Source organism: Acyrthosiphon pisum, chromosome X (assembly GCF_005508785.2).
Source record: "Acyrthosiphon pisum isolate AL4f chromosome X, pea_aphid_22Mar2018_4r6ur, whole genome shotgun sequence".
Lineage (NCBI taxonomy): Eukaryota > Metazoa > Arthropoda > Insecta > Hemiptera > Aphididae > Acyrthosiphon > Acyrthosiphon pisum.
The window spans coordinates 56,748,765-56,769,423 of record NC_042493.1 but is presented as its reverse complement, the minus strand read 5'-3'; the positions used below and the strand labels follow the sequence as shown (position 1 = coordinate 56,769,423).

The 20,659-nt window shown below is 26.9% G+C and overlaps 2 protein-coding genes across 2 annotated transcripts; one reads left to right on the top strand and one right to left on the bottom strand.

Moving 5' to 3' along the window:
- Positions 1 to 112: 112 nt before the first annotated feature.
- LOC100574631 (uncharacterized protein PFB0765w-like) lies at positions 113 to 3,105 on the top strand. The gene is made up of 3 exons (XM_003247834.3): positions 113 to 245; positions 321 to 734; positions 1,859 to 3,105. The coding sequence occupies exons 2-3, from the start codon at positions 321 to 323 to the stop codon at positions 2,975 to 2,977; spliced, it is 1,533 nt and encodes a 510-aa protein (XP_003247882.1). The 5' UTR covers positions 113 to 245; the 3' UTR covers positions 2,978 to 3,105.
- A 7,346-nt stretch (positions 3,106 to 10,451) lies between these two features.
- LOC100159645 (mitochondrial ribosomal protein S7-like) lies at positions 10,452 to 15,162 on the bottom strand. The gene is given in 6 exon segments (NM_001161936.2): positions 10,452 to 10,766; positions 10,930 to 11,067; positions 11,437 to 11,607; positions 12,974 to 13,037; positions 14,102 to 14,293; positions 14,999 to 15,162. Coding segments are annotated over 6 exon segments (696 nt in total). The 5' UTR covers positions 15,049 to 15,162; the 3' UTR covers positions 10,452 to 10,685.
- Positions 15,163 to 20,659: the final 5,497 nt, after the last annotated feature.

The window sequence follows — 20,659 nt, the reverse complement described above, 5'->3', positions numbered from 1 at the left end:
AAAAAATTAATATTATGTATTAAAATAAAATAAATATTATCTTGGCACATATGTTATTACTGAATTTCATGTACATAATTTTGTTTATTAGTATTACAAGTAGGTATATAGCAACAGAAGTTTTGTTTGATAATAAACAAACAGAACAATTAATTCCAATCACTTAAACAAATTAGTAGGTCATAAAATTTATAACATTCAATTTTTATTCTAAATTCATACAAAATAAAATAAATCCATACAAAGTAAGTTATATACACAGTATTATGTACAGTATAAAATCCAAAATAGGTACTTATCTAAAAAATTTGTTTATCTAGATGTACTCAACAGAAGACACGACGCAAGAGTTAAAAGATATTATATCCTGTCAAGAGGATAAAATATGCAAGTTAAATAAAAAACTAGAAGAGTTTGATTCAGTGGTTTCTGAAAGAAATAAATTACGAGAAATTTACAAACAAATTGAAAAAAGTCATGAAGACAGTATTAACGCCCATAAGAGAGCGTTTTGCGAACTATCAGCTACGTGTGACGAGCAAACGAAAAAGCTTAAAGAATGTGCGAATTCAGAATACCAATGGGAACTCAAGTACGGGAAACTAGAAGACGCCAACAACTGTTTGAGTCGTGAAATCAAAATTTTAAAATGTAATGAAAATAAATTACAAACCCAGTTAGCAGAGGCCGAAATAGCTTTGAAATGTGTTCAGAAAGAATTATGTCAAACTAAAGTAAATATTTCCTTTTCTTGATTTTAGAATGATACAATTAGGTACTCAAAAAAATTGTTATTTGTTAGTATACACATAAAACGTAATTTTAGATAGTTTAATCACTTTAATACGAATACATCAAAATAATGTATGAAACACTTAAATTAAATAGTCTTAAATGAAATATCATATTACACAAAATAATTTCAAATACTTACACAATATCATACAAAGTTAGGTAATTTAGGTTTATATTTTTCAATAAGTATAAATAATATTTGTTATAATTAATTGTCCACTCTTGTTTTCACATACAATTAAATAACCTAATATTTTTAAATTTGCTACGGCTGAGTGTTTTGTTTGATGTTTTGACTGTAGCCACACTGCATTTGGGAAATGATAATATTTTGTGAGTATTTTGAAGTGCTTGAATAATGCATATTAGACTAATAATATTGTATAAATATTTTATTCTTATAAAATAATAAAATATTGCACAAAAATGTTGACTTAATATTTTTATAATATTTCCATGAAAATGTTTTTTAAAAAAATATGATTAAAATGTTTTGTTAATATTTTTTACAAAATATTTTTCAACAGTGAACTTATGGCCAAAAAATATAAATAAAATATTTCCTTATTATTTACCCAACTTTTTCAATTATTTTGACAACTTTTTTGTTTTCCTGAAAATATTTATACCATAGTTGGGAAATATTAAAATGCTGCGTGGATAACGATCATCTTCGCTGTATGGCCAAAAAACAATTTTGATGGCGGTGCCTGGTTTATTCACTATCGGTGTCACTAGTCAACAAATATAACAGTTAAGAAAAAAGTTGCCGAACTATTATAGTATAAACGTTAGTTTTGACCTAGGTTACCTCTACTGCTTTAGGTTATGTTATCCGTTAACTACGAAGTCACATAATAATTTATATTATAGGTATAAATTATATGATGATTAATATACTATGATATATGAGTCCATCGAATTTATATATTTTTTTCCTATGTGCCTTTTTTCATAAGTCAGTATAATGGACCAGCTCCACATATTGAATATTATACTTTAATACTTTATAATATATATGTTGTTGTGAAGATATTAATATATTTGTATTTATATTTTTTAGTCGGAATTGGAAGAAGCTCTCTGTTTGGTTAATAAATTGAAGGTATCTTTGAAATGTACTGAACAGGAGCTCTGTAAAGTTCGCAGGGAACTTGAGGAGTGTACTACTGAATGCAATAAATTGCACGAGATGAACGGGGTTTTGACTACGGAGTTAAACTGTACAAAAAAATGTCTATGCGAGGCAAAATTAGCTGCTACGCGCATTGAGGAAAGGTACATACAAGAACGTGACAATTTAACATGCGAGTTGAAAGCATGTTGCAAAAAAGTTAGCGACTTAGAGATGCGATTAGACGATGCAATGTGTAAATTAAACGACGAGAGATGTAAATCAAAAAAGTTTGCTTGCAAATTAATAGAATTGAATAAAGTGAGTGCAAAGAATCATTTAGAAATGAAAAACCGGGTACAGAAATTACAAGAAGAAATGTGTGCTAAGAATAACGAAATATGTTGCTTGAAGAAAAGAATCGTTGATTTACAACAAGAAATTGATTGTAAGTGTATGGAAATAAACCAGCTGAAAATTAAAATTTACGAAAGAGAATGTCAACTAAAACAAATGTGTTTACTATCGGAAAAAATTGAGCAAATCAAGTGTTTTGTCGATACTTGTTGTTGCCCGAAAAAGAAGTGTTGCCCAAGTCCTTGTTGTTGTCCTAAAAAGAAATGTGGACCGAGTCCTTGTTGTCCGAAAAAGAAATGTGAACCAAAATGTGAACCTATTTGTTGTCCGAAAAAGAAATGTGAACCAAAATGTGAACCTATTTGTTGCCCACCAACTCCTATTTGTTGTCCGAAAAAGAAATGTGAACCAAAATGTGAACCTACTTGCTGTCCGCCAACTCCAATTTGTTGTCCGAAAAAGAAACCCGAACCTTGTTGTGACCCAATTATGCCACCAATGCCTTGTTGTCCAAAAAAAAAATTGGATCCTTGTTGTAAACCATCATGTTCCTCGTCAGACATAAAGCTTCCATGCGGTATATCAAACAGCACAAAATGTATGATCCAAAAATATGCCACAAAATCAAATACCGAAGATAACTATGCAGCGGAATTAAAACAATTGAAATGTGACATGGAAGAATTACAACAGAGTATTGGTGACATCTAAAAATAAATAACATTTAACTACCTATTCAATTTATACAATTATGCGCGTAATTAAAATTAGTTCTATATAATATTATTTATTATAGAAGAAAAATTACAATAAATAAAACAACATTTATTTCAACCATATCAAAGATGTGTATTATGTACTTATTTTTTGTCTTTGGACTGGATTTTGGACAAGCATTTTTACTAGGTACCTATTTTTCGTAAGGTTTTTGTTGTAGTAGTTACTTACATTAACAAAAAATATTTATGACTTATAGATTTTCCTTCTTTGTATTTAAAAATTAGACTTATAAAATTAATGTTTCTAATAATATAATAAGTATAATCAGTAAATAATTCTACTTATTTTAGATTGTCGTTATTAAAAAACAGGGAACGTTAAACAATATATAGCTATATGGCCATAGGTAGGTATTATCATCAAAGTTCATATAAGTTTAGCCTATATATAGGATATGATAAAACCACCTTTGATTTAGGTACCTAATAAAATAATATGTTATAACTTATAAGCCTATATTAAGATTACTGACAGTCATTTTTATCGGACGGGAGACGATAATATTATAAAGGTATCTATGATAGATATTATTGCAAATATTATTTGTGTGCCGAAACTCGGATTAGAGTAGGTACTAAACCATTTTTCGTAGTAATGGTACGCTTTGGAACGCAACTAGTAAGCCCGGTGGAGCATTAATTATGCTTCAATATCAAAATAATTATGAAAGCATAAATATTTAAATGTATAAAATAATGTTATATTGATTTCACAATGATATTGGATATTCACTCGATTTCTCGTGTAGCGGTATTATTATTTTGTTGTTATTTAAAAACGAATAACTGTAGATACATGAACATTTTACTGAATGTTTATATTTTCATTTTCCATACACCATACAATTATTAAAATATTTTGATTCTTTTTGAACTGTTTACGGACATTGTCAGTTTTCAATTTTTTTAGTTTTTTTTTCTGTAAATATCAATAAAATGTTATTTGTTGGGTAATAAAAGCGTGAAAATTTAATGCAAGGCTCCTGATATATTGTTACAATAACAGTTGAAAAATATTAAAAATACATAGGCACACTTTTTTTTATATGCATTTAAAGTTCGAATTTTGACAAAATGTATCAAATTTAAAATTTAATTTTTATTTTGTAGTTAAAAGATTATAAAACGTTTAACCATTAAAGCTAAGGATTGAAAATTTAAAACAAGGTTCCACATAAATAGGTTATATATAAATTACTTTATTCACAATGATATCATCAAATATACTTAATAATATCATAGGCTGACCGTTTTCACTCAGAATCGTTTTTCTTACACAATGATATTATATCAGTTTGTTATTCTGTAAGCAAAAAATCTCAAAAATATATCACGGTTATTTTCTGTTCAAATTTGGAGGAAATTGCATATTAAATAGGTAACCAAGAATGACAATTTTAGTTATTTTCTTGAAATCTTATAATATTAATTCAACTTACCGGCTACCGTATTAATAATAAGTAGGGCCCGCAACTGAAGATCGGCGATTGTGCGATAGTAAAGTTTTGTAGGTTGAAAAACTTCTTTCGACTTCCACAGATGTGATTGGCGCATGTTTGAAAAAAGTGATATCATTTGTATTCATATCTTCTAGCAATCCTTCTTTTGCCACTTCTTGTCCTTTCAATATTTTTGAAATAATGTGCATTGTTTTATAGCCAATATTTTTTTCTAAAACAGTTTTAAATTTATGTTGAATTTCACGCCCAACTATATTTCGTGCTAATTGAATTTTATTTTTTTCTTCTTCTACAATTAGTATAGCATCGGAAAGGCATATTTTTGACGATTCTAATCGTTTGATTGAATTTGGTAGCGATCCAAATTTTGATTTGATATAACCTAAATTTAATTCTAACCCTGGATCGGCGAACAAATCAATTACTATTTCAATGGAAGTCGAATCATTTTTGTCCAGTTTCATGATTATATTTTAGATTCTGAGTGGAACGATGAATGTATTGATTTTACAATGATGTGTGTTTTTTTACTTTTTTTTTATTTTTTTTTATTTTTTATTTTTGTGTCTGTCATCACGGTTTGGGGCAGTAAAACTGCTTCGATTTTCTTCAACAGTATGTGTTTCTTCAATAGTTGGTGCATTCGGGAGGCCAAAATTGGAAATTTCATATAGTTTTCAAAAGCGCCGTGAAAAACAAAAGAAAAATTAAGGAAAAACAGGAATTTTTATGCAAAATCTGTTTTCGAGAAAATTTATTTTGGTTTTTGGTGTAACTTTAAAACGAATGACTGTAGATACATGAAATTTTCACTGGTTGTTTAAATGTTCATTTTCAAAATATTTTGATTTGTTTTGAGCTGTTTACGTACAATTTCAGTTTCCAATTTAATTAGTTTTTTAGATTCTGAGTGGAACGATGAATGTATTGATTTTACAATGATGTGTACTTTTTTTTTATTTTAATTTTTTTATTTTTTTTAAATTTTTTTTTGTGTCTGTCATCACCTTTTAGGACAGTAAAAGTGCTTGGATTTTCTTCAACAGTACCTTTTCTGATAGGAAAGTGAATCTAGTTGGTACTTTGGGGGGTCAACGTAAAATTGTTCAAATAGTTTTCAAAAGCACCGTGAAAAACAAAAGAAAAATTAAGGAAAAACGGGAATTTTTACGCAAAATCTGTTTTCGAGAAAATTGATTTTGGTTTTTGGTGTAACTTTAAAACGAATGATTGTAGATACATGACATTTTCACTGGTTTTTTATATTTCCAATTCTAATGAAGCGATAAGAACTCTGAAAACAGATTTGAATTCGTCATCAAATCTACTTGAAATTGACTTTCCCACATTTTTCATTTTAGATTCTGAGTGTATTGATTTTACAATGATGTGTGTTTTTTTTTTATTTTTTATTTTTTATTTTTATTTTTTAATACAAGGCTCCTACTATATTGTTACAATGACATTTGAAAAATATTTAAAATCCTTAGTCACAGTTTTTTTTTTTATTAGCATTTAAAGTTCAAAAATTGACAAAATATGTAAAAATCATTTTAAAAAATTATTTTGAGTTAATAATTCGTAAAAACTTTTCTTTTTAGAACTAAGATTTTAAAATGTAATACAAGATTCCTTATAGGATAATCTACCTTTATCAAAAAAAAAAATGTCTATAAGAAACTCAAATTAAATTTTTATGAGCGTTTGAAATTCATATTTTTACAACATTAGATATTCACTCGATTTCTTACGTAACGATTTTCTTATTTTGTTGTAATTAAAAAACGAATGACTGTAGAAACTTGAAAATTTCACTGAATGTTTATATTAGCATTTTATATATACGATAAAATTTTGAAAATAATTTGACTGTTTACGGATATTGTAAGTTTTCAATTTTAGATTCTGAGTGGAACGATGAATGTATTGATTTTACAATGATGTGTGTTTTTTTATTTTTTATTTTTTTGTGTCTGTGTACACGATAAGTAGTCGAAATAATGCTACGATTTTCAACTTCAGTATCTTGTTCGATCAGAAAGTGAATATCGTTGGTGCATTGGGGAGGTCAAAATTTCAATTTCCCAGCAGTTTTCAAAAGCGCCGGGAAAAACAAAAGAAAAATTAAGGAAAAACGGGAATTTTTACGCAAAATCGATTTTTCACAAAATTGAATTTGGTTTTTGGTGTAACTTTAAAAAAAATGACCGTAGATAAATGAAATTTTGACTGAATGTTTATCTTAGCATTTTCTATACACCATAACATTTTCAAAGTATTTTGATTTATTTTGAGCTCTTTACGGACATTTTCATTTTTCATTTTTTTTTAGTTTTTTTTCTAAAAATATCAATAAAATTTTATTTGTTGGATAAAAAAGCTTGAAAATTTAATAGAAGGCTCCTAGTATATTGTTTCAAAGGCAGATGAAAAATATTAAAAATCGTTAGTCACAGTTTTTTTTATAAGCATTTAAAGTTCAAAAAATGACAAAATATGGAAAAATCACGAAAATTTGCAAATTATTTCGAGTTAGAAATTCATAAAAATTTTTCTTTTTAAATCTTATAACAATATTATTAAATTTAATTAACAATATTTATTATATTTATTTTGGTAAATGCTCATATTTTATTGTTTCCTGGAACTGTTAGATTATAGAAATATACAATTATAATTACCCGTATACATTTACAATCAAACCGAATCAACTATTATTTAATAATATGTATTACCTGGCTAAATATATTAAATAATTAAATAAAAGCTTAGAACTGAAAAAAACCAAAATTAACCGAAAAATTCTCTTCCAACAAATATCGGTTCCGGTTCCAACATTTTCAATAGGTTCCGGTTAAAATACCGGTATTTTTAATTTCGGTTCCAAGCCCTGGGTACCTGTAATGTTTATGATGCCCGATGGTGGAAAGTCATTATAAATACAAAGATAACTTAGGCGGTCATAAAAAAACAATATAGGTACCTATATTATGAGTGTTAGGTACCTTATGAAAAATCATAACTTATGATTCCTAGCCCTGATCATAACCAACTAACATCGCGGTGTTGAATTAATTTGTTTTTAGGAAAATAAGTTCTATAGTTGAAGGTAAGTTGCAAGTAGCAAGTGCCTAAAAAATTATTACATTTAGGTAGGTACCTATGGATTTTTTTTATCAGCGTTCATTCAGTACAAACAGATTATTTAAAAGCAGGGCATTTGTAATTTGCAAGAACAAAATTATTTGATAATTTTCATGTTGTTAACAAATTATTATAAACATTTTAAATACAATATCAAACACTTAATAATAATTACCTAATTAAAATAAGTAAAGAATCTCCTTTAATACACTTATTGTGTTTTGCGATATTCCTTAAGTTCCTGTCACATAATCCCATCAAGTTTTACTTCTATCATGCGCTATCTGCACACACATTTTTTATTTATACTTTACAGATATATAAATATATAATTTAGTGGGAACATTTTTTAGGCTATTTATTTATTTTATTTTATCTTATTTAATACTAGCCGTCATGCATGACATTGTCCAGGCCAAAGATTTAAATATTTTAATATTATATACTAGCTGATCTCGCACACTTTGTTGACTGTAAAAAATGTAAACTCTTAAAAAAATTGTGATTTTTCAACTATTTTTGGGTGTAACTTGCTACAGTAAGTGCAACCCCGGTAGGCACCAGGGTAGGCAATCCTACTACGTCGGATCACGGACAATGTGCATATCAACTATCAAGTATCTAGGCATTGTGCAAAAATTTTATTGTTTACATGCTTGAACTGCCCGACTAACCAATGCAACCAATATACAAATAAAATGCTAATTTTTATTATTTCTTACACCTCTCCGTGTTGGACTTACCGGGTCCAATAATCATAACTGCGGAACTACGCCCTAATTGTGAAACTAAATCATCCAGAGAACCACTCAAACACACACAAACAATTTCATCAAAATCAGTCCAGCCGTTTAGGAATGCATAAAGGCAAAGGTGGGCATTAACTAGTTAGTTTATTTTCTAATCAACTTATGAACTTAACTAGTTTAATTTACAGTTGAAATAACTTAGCTTTTCTCAGTTGATTTAAAAAAAATCCATCAAGTTAAAAACGTTTTGAAATTTTTGTTTATACGTAAATATTACTATATCAGTATAAAATAAAAATAATTCAATACAAAAATACAAACATTTCTGTTCTTGATAACATAATTTTGTGTATATTCATATAATTTATTAAGTTGTAAATTATATATTATACGAGTTGCAATTATAAATGTTTTTAAAAAACTAATAATTTTAAATTATAATTAATGGACAATTGTTACGTTTTAATGTTACATAACTTATATTATTCAATTGCTATATGATATAAAAAAATATATCTGTTCAATTATTAATTTGAAATGAGTATAGTTTAAATTAGTAAATGATAGAAAAGTAAAAGGGTATACAGTGTACATTATGATAAAAGTTCAATAAAATTGTTTTTTATAATTTATAAATTAGAAACTAAAAAGACACATTTACTCATTATGTGATTTACATAATATTAAAAAAAAAAATAGATTAACTTTTTTTAAACTGAGTTAAGTTAATATTTTTTTCTTTATTAACTTTTAACTTATCGAGTTAAATTTATAATTTGTTAACTGTTTAAACTTATTGATCTTGTGGACATTGAGACAAACATTCATTTTTATATAGGTATATATATATTATTGTTATTATGTTTGACCACCAAATTAATTCTTCAAAAACAAATTATACATTAAAAATCTTCTCCATGGCTCAACCGCTCTAACAGGGAAAACAGTATTAAAATCCGTTGAGTACTTTTCAAGATATGTGCGTACATACAAAAAAGGGGCCGATTGATAAATATAAAAAAGGAACGTTATTGAAGTCTTAGCAGGAGCCCAAATTTTTCCTAGTAATAAATTAAGCGTATTCAGGGATAATGTAGTACCTACTCTAATTTGTGAAAGAATATTTGAAATCAGTCCAGTAGTTTTTGAGTTTATTTGTTACAAATCTTCCCTTTTTATAATATTAGTATATAATATAATATATAGATATATTATAGATTATACATTATATATCTGGAAATTATGTTTAGTTTAGTACATTTTTGTATTTGTGAAAATGCAGCATTAAAAAAAAAAGTAATGCATATTCTTAAAGCATATTTGTACTTTTGAAGTGCATTAAGTTCCAAGCCTTAGTTATAGTAAATTGTGATAATACATATTATTGGATAATTTTATTTTTGAATACAAGTTTTTTTATTTTTTAAATGAAAAATTAACTAATATTGTTTAATTGAAACTCAGCCAAACACATTTTTTAAAATTTTATTTTTAAAAAATATTATCTTGTTTTAATAATTATTTTTGGGGCTTAGCAAGAACAATTTATGTAGAATTATAAATTATATTATTGAATATTTTATTTTTAGTTAAACATGTTAATCATTTTTTTTTGCATTAAAATATACATTTTGCAGAACTTATTGGTGAATTGTCTACAGCAATCAGCAAACTGGGCATAGATCGTTTCTTACATATTTTAATAACTAATATCATAACTATATATTTTTTATATTCTTATTATTATTAGACATTAATATTAGTATTATGCCAAACAAGGCAAAACTGGAACAACCATGATTGATAAGAACAATAAATTACAAATAATATATAAATCAAAAATTCTAAAATATAATTTAAACCAATCATTAAGATGTCGAAATATGGATTTAACAAAAAATGTATTGTGTACTAACCATTTACTTAAATTAGCATACAAAGATGGAAGGCTTTCTTGTCATATTATTAATACCATATAATTTAGTTTGCGGAAAATGCTATAATGAGACAAATACCGATTTTAAAAACGCACATTTTATAGTATGCGGTCACCTTGTTTCTAAGAAGTATTTATAACGTCTTTATTGTGGAGTTTACTATTCCAAAAATACATGCATAAAACAGCTGTTGAGAGTGTAGATATATTTGTACAACCATAAGTAAGAGGTCAATTTTTTTAATATTTAGAAACAATTTGGAAATATATAACCATAAAAATTACATTACTAAGAAAAATATTTATTACATAACTTATTTTAAATTAATTATTATATAACATGTATAAGAACTAACTCCAACGGTAGTGTGCATATGCTCTGTTTGCCTCACATTGTTTATGTAAATCCAGTTTCTTATTCACAACTTTTCCCTAAACAGAATAATAAAGATATTAAAATAAATATCACATATACAAAAGTGTATCAAGATATAATTTCATTAAACCCTATTAATTCAATGTTTCAATCAATTAATGTTAAGTGATATTAATGTCTTAATTGTTGGTACCATAGTCAAATTAAAATCATTCTTACATCATTGTTTGATGCTTTGATTAATTCGGTGGCCATAAAGTCAGCAAAACTAATGGACTTATCTTTTTCGCGTCCACATTGTACAAACCATCTCATAGCATAAAATGTAGATTCTTTGTCTGTTATTGGTACCGGAACCTTAAATAAAAACCATAGATAATATTAAAAATAATTTCTTTTCAAATTTAAAATATCAACATTAATATTATAGTTTCTGTAAGTTATTTTTATTAACATTGGGTAATATCATAGGCTTTAAATGTTGTTATAAAATAATAAAGTCACGCTTAATACAAATAGCAAAAACCGAAAAAAAAAAATTGGGAAAATAGGTTAAATAGTGCTATTTACTTGCTGAGTTTGAATAGAAAAAATAATTACAAGTAAGTAATAGGAATAAAATAAACTAATAAAAATGAAAGAGAAGCATTTTTCACACATACAGAAGAGTATGAAATTGTAAAATATTAATAAATTGTTTTGTTTTATAATACAAATAAATCAAACCTGGTAAAAAGATCCTCCTCGTTTTACTGCAGTTAATTTTAAAAGTGGTTTGCTGTTAGCAACAGCTTTTTTCAGTATAACTACAGGATCTATAATCATTGAAGCTTTCTTCTCAGGATCTGTTTCTCTATTATACTTCTCTAACTGTAGCTTTTTGATTTTTTCAAAGGTCTTAAAAAAAAAAATTGAACATTTAAGAATTTATATTTTTCAAAATGAATAATTGCAATCTATACATTCATAAAAATAATATAAATTTTGATTACATATTTAAAGTGATAGGAGTAAACTAATTGGCAAAGCACTTAGTAATGCCATTCATATAACAGTGTTTAACACAAATATTAAATGAAAATTTAAAATAATAGACATTGCTTGAGATCTAAAATGACCATAAAACATACCTATTAAGTAGAGTGGGTCTTATTCCACAAAAAAAGATAATAGGGTTTAACAGTAGAACATTTTTCCAAATCATATTAAAATTGTAATTATAATATGTACAGGGTGATTAATTCAACATAAGATATTAATTTAAATACTTTACATTAAATGGATCAAATTATATTATTCCTACTAGAAAGCTATACTCTGTACCAAATAAGAGCGCACCGCGTAATGAATCGCGGACTTACATCCGGACCACCTGGCCGGGTCTATTCGCTCTGTTATTGGTCACAGTTAGTCGACCGTATTCAGCGCCAACACTCAACCCTGCCACCACTGCAACACACTGCGATAGCGCTCTCTGTCACGTGCGAGTTTCGACCGGTGTGCTCTTATTTAATACAAACTATACAATACATTTTAAGTTTAAGAGGACATGATACCTGCATGTGTTGTCTCCGTCTTACAAGAGCGTAACATAGCAAATTCTACGCAAAGCAGAACACGTGTAACTCCGTTAATTCAAAAATTATTGTGAATTGACCTCTTATAAAATCTAAAGGTAAGATTATTATATAGACAACCTCATGGGCTTTTTATTTTATTTTAATTTTAAAGCAAGCTATGAGTATTTTAAAATTGTAAATTGTTTATAGATCTATTAAAGTACCCGTAACTCGCTTAAAAATTAAAATACCAGTTAAAATATTATAAAAAGCCCATAAGGGTGTCTAGATAATAATCTTACTTTTAGATTTTATAAGAGGTCAATTTACTCTAATTTGTAAATTAATGGAGCTACACGTGTTTGGCTGAGCGTAAAATTTGTTATGTTATGCACTTGTAAGACGGACACAACACATGTGGGTATCACGTCCTCTTAACTCTCTAGGTATCCTTCTCATACACCATAAAAATGAATGGACACTGCCCACTCAACAATTAAAATAGGTAGAGTCAACACTTAGTCTTAACTAATCGTAAAAGGGATTTAAATGATATATATCTTTAAAAATGCGTTGGTTCCATTCATCTCTATTTCCTGTTTTCTAAGATATTAATACATTTAAAGTTGATGCCATAGATTATTAAATAGTTTTGATAGAGACCTATTATTATAATTTATAAAATATACAAATTAATTACATACTTTTTCTAAGACTTCCCTGGCCAATTTTTTTTGTCCCTTTAGAAGCATATAGTTTATAAATTTTCTGAAAAAAAAAATAGTATAATTAAAAGTATTCATAATTAAACATTGTTGGTTTAATTTATTGAGGAATTAAGTAAGTTGCTATAAGTAACTGACTACTAAGTAATTAGATAATAAGTTAAATAAAATAGGTCAAAATAAATGTATTACTATAATGAGTAGAATATTTAATTAATAATTGATGTTCAGTAATAATTTCAATTTTTTAAATTAATAAATGTTTTGTGATTTTTTTAGAAACAAAAAAGAATACTTAATTGCAGTTTCTCAACCTTTTTAACGTCAAAATCCCCAAAATATATAAAAAATAAAATCAGTCACGTCATAACACCACCCTCCACCCACCCATATAATAAAAACATTTTCAATATAAACCAATCTCTAATAGTAATATCACATTAATTTATACATTTTACTTTTCACTATATTATTCAAAGTTTATAGTGTATTTTGTCCCCATTCATACAAAGCATCTTAAGTCCAAGAACGCGATTTATTGGAATTAGTTTTGGTAATTTTTCAAACTTTAAATGTATGCCAATTGTAACCAAATTTAGTTTTTGCTTGTTTTAATTGATTTTCTTTTAAACAAAGTAGTTATTTATGAATGGTTGTAAATAATATGACACTGAAAGAATTAATTATTATAATTAAAATACAAATTATTAAGTTGGACTTAGTGACTTTTGCATAGTTAACATGGACATAGTGTGTTTTGTATGTATGTAATTAGTGACCTGGCATAACCTAAATTTATCAATATTAATTATATTTCATACAACTAGTACTATTATAATAATTTTATTTTTAATGTAAATAAAAGGCTGATTTTCTACATCAGCATTTAATTAATTCTGACCGATGCAACCCCCAGGTTGAGAAACGCTGCTTTATTGTATAGGTGTTGTTTTTAATTGATTAAAATATTATTTAATATTTCATTATTTCAGGGCGGTGCTTAAGCACTAAAAGTATTAAAACTCAATTACAATAAGTACGTTAGGTAGGCTTTTACTAATGCAATAGACTTTTCCTCTTTTACATATTACAATAATTAATACTCACGCAACCATAGGATCATGAAATATAGAACAAGTTTCATTACTTTTAGCTGCTTTAAATGGAATCAGTTTGTAATTCTCAATCTCTCCAGATTCATAAAGTTTATCTAATTCTTGTTTTTTATAGACTGGTTCAGCAAAATGAGGCGGATATACGCTATATTTAGCTGTTGTTAATTGTGGAAATGCTTGAAATCTTAAAAAAAAAAAAAAATAGTTAATCAGGCAGGCGACAATTCTAAATAATAATAAAATATTGCAACAGGTTTATTATTGCCCCATCACAGTGTTATATAATAAAGCATAATACGCTTTGGTTCACATAACATATTCAATTTTAATTTGTTGACATTAAATAGCTAATGTTTGAATAACAATTTCATATTTAAGTAGATTGAATATTATAATATTATAATAACTAATAACAGTGCAATTCACAATATGAAATTTCACGAAATAAAATACATTGAGTAATACTAAATAGATTAAGTTTATCAAGGATGATAATATATTTATAACATATTAAAAATGAACAATATTGATTGAACATCACAAATGATGTACAACAATATAATTTGTTCACAGTAAGATGTTGATATTCTAAGGAAAGGTCGTGGAGGTACTTTTATGATAATGTAATATGGAATTAAGAGAATCCAAAAGACAATTTAAGAATTGTGATAGTACAGTTTCCCAGCAGTCTCTCGACGCCGGTTCAAAACATGGTCGGCGTAGTGACATCGCAATGCTATTACACAGCACACAGCAATTATAGTGTAGCTCGTTTTTACCGTTTTGCATGTGCCCAATGTGCAACATTTTACTCGACGCTTCAGTCAACAGAAACGACAGTCGATAATGATATAACAGTATATAATAACAGTATCAAAACTAAACTTACCCATGTTTAACAGTACTGCCGATCCTCAAGTATTTAGCGAATAACGCCATGGCCAATATTTTGTATGCGACACCTAGGCCTTCAACCCTCTGGCCTCTGGGATTTGAAGAATATGCGAGCAATAAATTGGCCAAGCCGAATGCAAAATCGTCGGTAACGATACTGTTATCGGACACCGACGTTATCAGTTATCACGATGATAATGTGATAGCACATGTGGGTGCCTTTTGTCCGCTAGGTGGGGCAGTCTCAGCTAAAATATTCCGTCGACAGTCGACAGTATGAATATTTTTTTCTGTACGAAACGGCGTCGAAACACTAATATTATCAGTGGCGTAATTTCAAACTGATTTATAACTTAAAAGCAGGGCTTGCATTTGAAAAATAAATTTACCGTTTATGTTATTAACAATTAAAACTTTACATAATTATTGTGTTTATCGTTTTTTAGAATTAATACGTTACTTAACTTTTGCGTTTATCGTTATTCAGCTGAATTAAAAACGTTATCCAAGTTTAGCGTCTATCGTTATTTAGAACTAAAACGTTATACTAGTTTATCATTTATCGTTATTTAAAATAGTGCTAATAACTATCAAATTTAAAAATAATAACTAATGCGGGTAGGTTATGGTCCGGATACCAGTCTTGTAAAGAATACTTTTATTTTTTTTCGGGATACATATTCGAATAAATGAGAATTAAGGTATTCAGAATACGTATTCGAATAGTTCTTAAAAAATATATTCAGAATACATATTCGAATACTTTTTTTCTCAACTAGTTTTTGTCAGTTTTTGAATGGTTGATAATTAACATTTATTAATTAATAATTAAAAATACATCGTAATCATAAGTTATTTATACATTTTGACCACATAAGATATCATATATTTATATATATACGGCTGATACGGGTCATACGGGATACAACACATTAGTGTTCATAAAAATAATCATATCATGGGCCAATATATATTTCGTCCAAAGAATAAAATGTCCATGATTTATAATATGTCTTGTCACAAATTTAAAATTATTTTTCTGAATCGGAAAAAAAGTATTTTTTTTTAATGAATAAAAAATACAAATAAAAGTATTCAGAATACGTATTTGAAACTTTAAAAAAAAAAAGTATTTAAAATAATATTGGAGTACAAAAAAAGTAGTCAAATATTTTTATTCGAATACTTAATACTTTACAAGACTGCCGGATACGGAATGTAATAATATATTCTTAGATAGTTTGCATGAAATAAATGTTTCTACGAAACCAAAAGACCTTTTAAATAAATGGATTTTAAATTATTTCGTTTATTTTTCGTTCAATGATACTCTATAAATTACGTTTTGCGTTATGTTTTGTTTAATGATATGTACATAATTTAATATTTTGTTAATCGTTATTATTTGTTTTGCGGTATTTAATTATTTTTAATTATCGCTTTCTCTTATAGGTAATTATGTTTACAATTTTCAATCGTTTTTTGTCGAATATAACGTAATAATCACAATATTATTATAACGTTTGCAAGCCCTGCTTATAAATTATTACTTATTAGGTATGGTTATTACTTATTAGTAATAAACATTAAACAAGTTAGAAAAGCTCGATCCGCGAGCCTGATAAATTCCTGGTTTCTAAACCTAGGATTATAATTCCATATTATTAACTATACAATTAAAAAATAATTATTTGGTAACTTATATATTGTACTTATACCATCGACCATTATCCTTTGTGACATTTTGGTACGTAATTTTAAATATTGGCTACTACGAGTCTAAATTAAATACTCATATTTTGATATTTTAGATTCCGATAGCTGAACGATAAATGTATTATGTATTAATTTTACGATGATCTGTGTTTATTTTTTATTTTTTGGTAAATATAACCTTCTAGTAGAAAGAATGCTAAATGGTTCGATTTTAAACATTGACACCTTTTCTAATGGAAAAGTGAATCTACTAGGTACTTTTAATAGGTTTAATTTTAAAATTCACTGAAGTTTTCAAGTGTCGGGTAAAACGAAAAAAAAATTAAGGAAAATTGATTTTTACGCAAACCCAATTTTCGATAAAATCGATTTAGTTTGAAAGAACTAACAACTGTAGATACTTTAAATTTTCACCAGGTATTTTTTTTTTAACATTTTCTTTAATTAGGTACACCATTAAATTTTAATGACTATTTTTAGGTTATTTATAGACATAAAAAAATTTCGATTTTTATTAGTTTTTATTTAATTATTATCGATCAAACATTTTTCACTCAAGCAAAATACTTGAACATTTAGTACAAGGTTCTTCATAAGTGATAAATTGTAGTTAGTGGAAATTTAAAAAAACATAAAAATAATGTGTAAATTCACACATGTTTGAGAATAGGTCTTCAAGTATTTTCACCCTCCTTGGTCCAAAAATTGTATAAGCCACATACTTACCCCCATACCATATTAATACGTAATTTCATCGAAACCGGGACGACGCACGACGCGACGTGAACGTTTGCTGATAAACAACCTAATATGCAGGTATTATTACTTATTATTAATACTACTTAATAAATTACGATCATTCCAAGTTATGATTATAAGTTAGTAAAATCTTACGAATTTAATTTAATTTTTATCATAGAATATTTTTTTATAATTTATTTATTATTTCAGTTATTAATTATGAATTTTACAATTATAACAATTATTTAGTCACTTTAAAATTTTGTGGGCCAGGAGGGCTAAGTCCTGTACTTTGAACTTCTGGGAGGGGATTAGTCCCCTCACCTCCCCTCTAAGATGTCCGCCTATGTGCACATTGCCTACTTGATATGCTGTCACACATTGTCCGCGATCTAACCTAGTCTAGATACCAGGGAGGCTGAGTTGCACTCAAAAGGAGTTGAACAATTACATTTTTTTTTAAATTTAAATTTAACGGCAACAAAGTTGTCTAGCGATGAAAGACACGACTTTTAATTAAGGAAATTACTCACACCTACTGGCTAAGTCTTTGGTTCTTTTATTTGTACCTAAAGCTATAGTACTGGACATATCACAATATTAAATACGGAATATTTTACATAAATTATTTGAACATTTATAGTTAATAGTCAGTTTGAGCATATTTTTCCAATAGTCCTGTGTCGATTAAATGTTCCTCGAACCTTATGTTGTTCCACGCAAGTACTTCAGTTTCATTATGTCTTCTTTCAATCTCAATCGGTGAATTAGTGGTTTTCAATACTTCTAAGTAAAAATGTTGTAATCGTTGTTTTGATATTACAATATGTTCTGTTATATAAATTTAAAAAATATATGTATATTAATTTGTTTTATGAAATATAAGAAAACATTTTTTAAACTTGTAATATTTTTCGACAGTAATAATATTATATTACATTAAGTAGGTACCTATTTGAATATAATGTTTAATTTTAGATTCTGAGTACCTATTATTATTTTAAGATTTTACAATGATGTGTGATTTTTTTGTTGTTGATGTATACACGATAAGAAGTCAAAATAATGCTTTGATTTTCAACTTCAGTTTTTTTTCTAGAGGGAAAGTGAATCTCGTTAATACTTTAGAGGGGTAAAAATGGAAAGCTCCTTGATGTTTTTAAAAGCTACAGGAGAAACAAAAAAAAATGAAGGAAAAAATGGTAATTTTTACGCAAAATCAGTTTGAGACAGATTTATTTAGTGTTTTTAGCGTAAGGGGATTCGATACCGTGATTTTCTGCTTTCGTCTAACACACGCACGACATAGTATTTTAGTCGTGTTTTTTGCCAAACATACCAATTGATCTAATGAAGCGATAAGAATTCTGAAAACAAATTTGAATTTGTCATCAAGTCTACTTGAAATCCACTTTCCCACATTTTTGATATCATCTCCTAGATTCCAGAAAAAGTCATATAAAAAAAGGTGGGTACGTGGATGTCGCTCTGCTGTACAGTAGGTTACAAGTGGGTCACTGTATAATGGATAGAATTAAATTTGAATTCAATAATATAATATCACTGTATAAGAAATCGATTCTGAGTGGAGACGGTTTGTCAGTCTAGGTATTAGACATACCTATTATAGGTATACTTATCAATAGTATTAAAAAAAAATTGATCTATAATAGGTATTAATAATAAATTCCAAATTAATCATATCACAATATCAATCAGGTAACGCATTATACATCAACAACAAACCGTGGTACTATCATAGATATATAATAGTATACTTTAGAAGTTTCAAGTACCCACGAATAATATTATACAATCATTACAATTACAACAAAATAACTAAAATAGTTATTCCAGGTTTTTTGATATGTAATTTCGTCCAAATTTGAAATTAAAATTACTATAAAAATAAACTATGCTTATGTATTTCTTAGAATTTTTGGCAACAGAATTAAATATTTACGTGGAATCTTGTTTTAAATTTTCAATCCTTAGATATAAAAGTTAAACATTTTATAAATTTTTAACTACAAAATAATTATTCAATTTTAAATTTGATAAATTTTTCAAAATTTTAACTTCAAATGCTTATACAAAATAATTGTGCCTATGTATTTTTAATATTTTTCAACTGCTATTGTAACAATGTATCAGGAGCCTTGCATTAAATTTTCACGCATTTTTACCAAACAAATAAAATTTTATTGATATTTATCGAAAAAAAAATTAAGAAAATTGAAAAATGACAATGTCCGTAAGCAACTCAAAAAGAGTCAAGTTATTTTCAAATTTTTATCATGTATAGAATATTCTAATATAAACATTTAGTAAAATTTTCAAGTATCTACAGTTATTCGTTTTTTAATTACAATAAAATAAGTATATCGTTACGTAAGAAATCGAATGAATATCAAATGTTGTAAAAATATGAATTTCAAACGCTCATAAAAATTTAATTTGATTTTCTTATATACATTTTTTTTTTTTTGATAAAGGTAGAATAACCTATAAGGAATCTTGAATTACATTTTGAAATCTTAGTTCTAAAAAAAAAAATTTTTACGAATTATTAACTCAAATAATTTGCAAATTTTCGTGATTTTTACATATTTTGTCAATTTTTGAACTTTAAATGCTAATAAAAAAAAACTGTGTCTAAGGATTTTTAATATTTTTCAAATGTAATTTTAAAAATATAGTAGGAGCCTTGTATTAAATTTTCAAGTATTTTTACTCAACAAATAAAGTTTTATTGACATTTATAGAAAAAAAAACTAATTTAATTGGAAACTGAAATTATCCGTAAACAGCTCAAAACAAATCAAAATATTTTGAAAATTTTATCATGTATAGAAAATGGAATTATAAACAACCAGTGAAAATGTCATGTACCTAGAGTCATTCATTTTAAAGTTACACTAAAAACCAAAATCAATTTTCTCGAAAACAGATTTTGTGTGAAAATTCCCGTTTTTCCTTAATTTTACTTTTGTTTTTCACGGCGCTTTTGAAAACTATTGGAAAAATTTTACTTTGACCCCCCAAAGTACCAACTAGATTCACTTTCCTATCAGAAGAGGTACTGTTGAAGAAAATCCAAGCACTTTTACTGACCTAAAAGGTGATGACAGACACAATAAAAAATAAAAAATAAAAAAACACACATCATTGTAAAATCAATACATTCATCGTTCCACCC

Bases quoted from the DNA above. Each gene is read 5' to 3' on its own strand.
- LOC100574631 (XM_003247834.3), top strand. From the start codon at position 321: ATGTACTCAACAGAAGACACGACGCAAGAGTTAAAAGATATTATATCC. The intron at 735-1,858 runs GTAAATATTTCC...TATATTTTTTAG, and splicing joins AAGAATTATGTCAAACTAAA to TCGGAATTGGAAGAAGCTCT.